The sequence below is a fragment of the Triticum dicoccoides genome, chromosome 5A (genome assembly GCF_002162155.2).
Source record: "Triticum dicoccoides isolate Atlit2015 ecotype Zavitan chromosome 5A, WEW_v2.0, whole genome shotgun sequence".
NCBI classification, from domain to species: Eukaryota; Viridiplantae; Streptophyta; class Magnoliopsida; order Poales; family Poaceae; genus Triticum; species Triticum dicoccoides.
In genome coordinates, this window is record NC_041388.1 from 559,870,219 (window position 1) to 559,876,945 (window position 6,727).

Sequence of the window (6,727 nt, forward strand, 5' to 3'; positions counted from 1 at the left end):
CTTAATCTTTTAAAGTCACCTAAGTCACCATTTTGTGTCATGCGGCCCCTTGGGGCAATCCACGACCTTAACTGACCCACCAACATCGGCGATATATAAGCGGCCTTGGAAGGACAACACGTTAATGAGCATGTTGACCGGACTGCGTTGGGCACTAAACCACCGGGGGAGAGGGTTACTCGGATCATAGCACACTCCACTTAAACAGCCAAGAAAGAGGAAGACGAGTGGCGCCGTCGCGTCGGCGGTCACAGCGACGCGGGAGCATAGGCGACGAGGCGCAAGGCCTGAAGGGAAGCGGAGCATCGAACCGGTGAAGGGGTTGAGGATACACATGTCGTAGCCATACCCAGTGTCCACTTCCAGGAGGGTAAGACCGTCGGCCGCGACATAGGTGTAGGCACCGTTGTTGAGGAGGGGCACGTTCTTCCGTAGGAAGCGCCCGGTGTCGAGGTTAAGAAAGAGGCGGGAGTCGACGTGGTGGGAGAGATCGTCGAGCATAACCCATCTATGGGGACGGAAGCGGCGGCTTAGCCCGCACGGATCATCGGTGGCGGCACGCCAGCTGCGACACGCGGCACGGAAGGTCATGTAGGAGTCGACGTCACCAGCAGAGAGGAAGATTTCCCCAACGCAGTTGACGAGGTCGGGGGGCAGCGACGACCAGCCCACGGACGCCGCCGGCATGGTCTTCGCGCGCGTGCGCCGCCGGTCCGGCATTGCCACTTTCTCTATCTGGTTGTATGGTTGATCTCCAGCTGAATCTACGTCCAGGCCACGCGGTACGTATGCTTTTATTCTGTATCTGTGCCCGTGTCCAAGACAGAAACGGTCGGTCTTTTCTCTTTCTATTTGGATCTTTCTCTCCGTTACCGAGGGAGGATCAAACAGTGTCCCGCTCGGACTAGAATTAGAATCAATCACCGTTTTCATATTGAGTGGTACATCCGGTGCTTCCCTAAAACGGTGACAAGCCAAGCTGTGCCGACTTCACATCTCTCTACATTTGTCGTCTCGTAGACGACGACGACCATGATGAAGACGAGACTGTGGAGGCCAAGTTCAGTTTTAGTTTCATCGACCAGGTCAAGAAGCACAAGCCAGTGTACATTCGTGGAACTAAGACCTACAGCTTCTCCCGCAGTGAGACGTCCCAGGGCATCGAGAAGTTCACAAGGAAAGATGTCCTTGAACAATCACGTAATATGAAGTGTGATGGTTTCACCATCCGATGCGATGTCATTGTTTGCAACACCGAGGTTGCCGCCACCCTTTCTCATGATATATGTCAGCATTTCAACAATCTTCTTCAAACCAAGGTGGGTGCCGACGTGATGTTTGATGTCAGCGGCAAGACGTTTGCTGCACACCGGTGTGTGCTTGCTGCCCGATCAACTGTCTTCATGATGCAACTCTTTGGCCCCATGAAGGAAGGCATCACTACGTCTGGTGTAATACAAACAGTTTGTCTAATTCACATCTAGATGTTTTTTAAGAATGTCACATCTAACCTCCCACAAGTATATAATGCATTAAGATGATATGCCGGCTCAGTCTCTCGTAGGTGCTCATAGGGGTAGGGTGTGCGTGTGTGCATTCATGAGGTGAGTGTATGCGCGTGTATATAAGCGCTTGTGTCTGTACTGATGCTAAAAAAAATAAGAAACGAAAAAAACTAGGACAAAAAAATAAACTACAAACAGAATGAAAATCAACTTAGATGTGACATAACTATGTCACATCTAGACGTGTTCTGTAATACAAATCAAAGACATTAACGCAACATATTCAGCGCTTGACACAAGAGAGACGCACAAAAGGTGGCTCTCGCGATAGGATAGGCGACACGCCCACTCCCACGCCGCCGGCCACTCCGGCCGCGGCGGCCACCATGCCCCGCCCCCTGGGTGCCCCTCTCGACTCTGGAGGTGCGCGAGGTGCGGCGACTGCGAGAGACGCCCCAGCGGCAGCCATGGCTGCGGAGGCGGCCTTCTCGGCTCCCCTTCCCGTCCTTCCCTTCCCCTTGCCTGCGCCGACCGCCACTCCGGCGCCGGCGGACAACTCCAAGTCCTCCAGCCCCTTGCTTGGCGGCTCGCCGAACCCGCCCCCTACGTCGGTATTGCCGACGCCCGCGTCTTCTCGCACCGGTGGTTCTGAGCTTCCCTCGGAGCCGCTCGTGTCCGCCACCACGCCCGAGCAGCTTACTCTGGCGACCGCCTTCCGTCGCGGTTTACTCGCAAAATCACGGCCGGATTTCCTCGTGCGCCGGCCAGATCCTTCGTCGGCGCCGTTCATGTTCACTCCCGGCGACGCGCTGCTGCACTACGTCCTCGAAAACTTCTCTTCGCCGGTCTTCACCCCCGTCGCCCCGGGCTCGACCAAGTCTTCTCCGACGCAGGTTTGGATCCAAGTTCTCCTTCCTTCCCCTCCCCCTACTGCTTCCACGGTGCATTCCCTGGTCTCGTTCTGGATTGGCTCCTCGTTTGATTTACCGATAATGCGGCAGATTGGTCCTAGTTTGTTCTCGGTTACGGTACGGTGGCTAATGCGCGTATTGCTCAATTCATTGTTTCACTTGAAGGGATCAATCATAGAGGCGTAGTCGTCCTTTTCCATGCCAGTGAACCGAGCCCCATGTTGCTATGCCGATCTTACTTTTACGCTCCTTTTCCTGTACTACAGTCTGCAACCCCTGTAGCTAGAACTTTAGACTCAGACATCAGTGGCATGCATGCAATGCTAGACAAGGGATCTTCGTCGCCTTCCTCGCTGTGTCCCAGCCACGCCGATGTCCTTCTCGCCGCATGCGCATGCGCATGCAAAGGGCCCGTCGGCCGCTGCTTTCTGCCGTAGCCCAACAGTCCAATGCATGGATCCCATCATCCCTGCGTCCTCAGTCTCAGTTCACTGCTTGCAGCCAATCAACCGCATTCCTTCGCATGCTCCCTCTCTCCCTCGGAGGCGTGCTCTGCCGCTTGAACCAGGCGCTTCGGGTATCCTTTCTCTACCGGTGGGCCCGGTCCAGTGGATTACGTTCGCATCGGCCCTTGGTTGTTTGCCTGCTCGACCTGCTTGTACCAGTGAGCCCTTCACGGGAATTGATAGTGGCGCTGCTGCTTTGCCTTCGCCTACGCTACCTAGCTCCATGGTCGTTGGTTCTAGTGCGAGACCATACTCATATGCCCATGCTCTCCTTGCCCCACCCCCTCTGTTTAAGCGGCACACTGCCCCCCTCTACCCCTCAGCTTTTCCTCGTAGGCCTTTCAACTGGGGAGCTCGTTGCCATCGCTGCCTCGCGCTAGATCACAAGCTCGCCTTCTGTCGGAACCCGGTCCGATGTCGTAGATGCTGGCAGTTTGGCCACCTTCAAAGACACTGTTCGCCCCATAAACTCTTTCCTTCCTCTACTTCTCCCCCCATCCCCTCGGTTTCTCCTGCCCAATCTCTTTCGACATCATCCCTGTCCCTCTTGCCTTTGCTGCGTCTGACGCGAACTGCTCCTACCTTGGCTCCAACATCAACAAAAATTTGTCAAACGCCATGGCGTCCCCGGTCCAGCCCTCTTTGCAGGTGGCCACCGAGAATGACATTCATGAAAAGGAACCGTCCGTGCGGGTTCCCCATCCGCTACTTCAGCCCATCGCTCCTCTCGACAACTTTGCAGCATGTGAGGTCGAGTCCGCCGGGGATTCTCCCGTCAGGGGGCCGGCTGCCTTACCCCTGGTCAATGGGGCTGAGACCGTAGCTCCTTCTGCGGCTATGACTTCCCCTCCCACTCATCAGCACGAGATCGCAGTTGTCGCCATCCCGGTTACCCCTGTCATCGGTCCTGCTGGGGACATCGTCGTCGTTCGTCCTTCTCCGATTGCCTCGGCTAGGCGCAGCTCCCGTCTACAGGATTCTGAGGAACCGAGATACCTCACCATGCTAGAGAAGGCCTCCTTGCGCAAGAAGATGAAGATGGAAGGAAAACGCCAGCCGGCGACGTGAAAGGCGCTACCTGCGGTGGAGCTTATGGAGCTTGTTGACGCAGGAGACGTGGACGAGCCGCTGACGCGCAAAGACGTCGTCCAGCTTGCTGCGGCATGTGATGTCTCAGAGGAGGCTCTCGATGCGTCGACTGCCGGTTATCATGAATAGAGACCTCCAAATCATCTCTTGGAACGTTAGGGGCCTCGGTCGCCCCCCTAAGTGTTCCGATGTTCCTTTTCTAAAAAAAAGTGTTCCGATGTTAAGGCAGCTCTACAAAACTCTTCTGCTTCAATTATTTGTCTCCAAGAAACCAAGCTCGAGGAGATTTCCATGTTCAAAGCGAATTCTTTTCTTCCCTCTAATGTGCGTGATTTTCATTTCCTTCCTTCTGCCGGTGCATCTGGTGGCTCACTTATCGCTTGGAATGCCGACGATTTTAAGTGCACTCAGGTGCGGCGAGATTCCTTCTCTATTTCATGCTTGTTCGAGTCCAATTTATCGGATCTCTCTTTCGCAGTCACAAACGTCTACGGACCTTGCGCTCATGCCGAAAAACAACATTTCTTAGACGAGCTAATCACTATTTGCCCTACCATTAGTGTCCCTTTGGTCTGTTATTGGAGATTTCAACCTTACTTTAAAACCTTCCGACAAATCTACGTCAAACTTCAACTCTTCCGAGGCGGCTATGTTTGCAGGTGCAATCAATTCCATGGCGCTCCAGGAAATCCCCTTGCTGGATCGCCTTTTCACTTGGGCAAACAACCAGAGTAATACAATCTTGGTCAAGCTCGACCGCGTTTTCGTTAACTTGGACTGGTCAACCCATTTCCCGAATTGCACAATTCGTTCGCTCACGCGCACAACCTCGGATCATGTTCCCCTCTGTATGTCGTCTTCCATAAACATTCCCAGGCCTTCGGTTTTCAGGCTAAACAACTGGCTATTAAAATCCGAGACGTTCTCTGCTGAGGTCACAAAAAACTGGTTAAGTGTGCTTCCATCTCCCTTGCTAGGCTCTGCCGGCCAATTGTGCAGGAAATTAAAGCGTGTGCGTAATGTCGCTAAACGTTGGACCATCGATGCTAAATCTCCTAGGATCCTCGCGCAAAATTGCACCGCTGTTATTGACTGGTTGGACAAGCTTGAAGAACGACGTGCTCTCTCGCCTCTGGAGGCCGGTCTTCGAACGGCTGTCAAGTGCTCTTTGCACAGGCACAATTCCTTCCTAGCTAATTATTGGAGGCAACGTGCCAAAATCAGAACTTGTACTTTGGGGGATGAAAATTCCAAATACCTTCATGCTTGCGCCTCAGCTAGGCTTAGAAAGAATCAAATTCAATCTCTAGAAGTGGACGGCTCTACCATCTTCTCTCACTCCGGCAAACAGGCTACTCTCCATAGCTTCTTCTCAAATTTGCTAGGCCAAGCGGCCATCAACAAATTTGATTTTGACTTGGGTACTTTACTTAACTACTCCGCTCTCACTACCTACCTCCCAAGCTAATGCCCTTATTCGCCCTTTCACTCTTAACGAGATTAAAGTGGCATTAAACTCGATGGATGACAATACAAGTCCGGGCCCGGACGGTTTCGGGCCGGCTTTCTACAAAAAACACTGGGATTTGGTGAAACATGATCTTCTTCTTCTCATGAATGAGTTCTTCTCTCTCAAAGCGGATTTAAACAGGTTAAATAAAGCTTTTATTGTTCTCCTCCCTAAAAAAGTAGGCGCTACACACCCGGACAACTTTCGCCCTGTGTCTCTCCAAAATTGCAGCATCAAGCTAGCCTCCAAGTGTCTCGTTAATAGAATCCAACCTCACTGCCCTTCTCTTGTTCACTTTGACCAATCTGGTTTTATTAAGGGTCGTAGCATTGCTGAGAATTTTATTTATGCAGCTGAGATCGTCCAATCCTGCCATCGTCGTAAGGCTCCCGCTTTCGTTTTGAAACTTGACTTCCGCAAGGCTTTTGACTCTATTTCGTGGGACGCGCTTAATCAAGTGCTGGCTGCTAAAGGTTTTCCCCAAAAATGGATCGATTGGCTCACTAGTCTAAACCTCTCTAGTCAATCAGCCGTTTTGCTCAACGGGATGCCTGGTCCGTGGATCCAATGTCGCAAGGGGTTACGCCGAGGCGATCCTATATCGCCTTTTCTTTTCATCTTGGTCGCAGATGTGTTACAACGGCTTATTATCAATGCTTGCAATGATGGTCTTTTGTCTCATCCGCTTGTCGAGCACCTACCTTGCCCTGTCATTCAATACGCCGATGATACTCTTATTATTTGCAAGGCCAATTCCACTGCTGCTCAAAACCTCATCTCGACTCTTCAAGTGTTTTCCGCTTCAACGGGCCTACACATCAACTTTGATAAAAGTACTTTCGTGCCTATTCATGTCGAACACGATCTGGCAACCCTTTCAGCCAGTATACTAGGGTGCTCCATCTCCTCCTTCCCTCAAACTTATTTAGGCCTTCCTCTATCCTCCCACAAATTAAACCTTTCGGCCTTCCACCCAATCATTGCTAAGGAGGACAAAAAGCTTGCGGGTTGGCGAGGCGAGCTTCTCTCTATAGACGGCAGGGCTGTTCTTGTTCGCGCATCCCTTAGGTCTCTCCTTACTCACGCTATGTCCGCCTTGCTTCTTCCCTCTGGGACTATCAAAGCCTTTGACAAGCGTTGTCGTGCCTTCTTTTGGGTTGGCCAAGAAAAAGTCAACGGTGGGCAATGCAAGGTTGCATGGGAGAC

General features: G+C 52.3%; 1 protein-coding gene across 2 annotated transcripts in view; it reads left to right on the forward strand.

The window, feature by feature from the left end:
• Positions 1-1,820: 1,820 nt before the first annotated feature.
• LOC119302817 (translation initiation factor IF-2-like) overlaps positions 1,821-6,727 on the forward strand; it is a 7,198-nt gene continuing 2,291 nt past the window's right edge. For both annotated transcript variants that reach the window (XM_037579858.1, XM_037579857.1), the window contains exon 1: positions 1,821-2,398. In XM_037579858.1, coding sequence (XP_037435755.1) covers positions 1,892-2,398 — 507 coding nt within the window. In that variant the 5' untranslated portion in view covers positions 1,821-1,891. The remainder of the gene's footprint in view (positions 2,399-6,727) is intronic.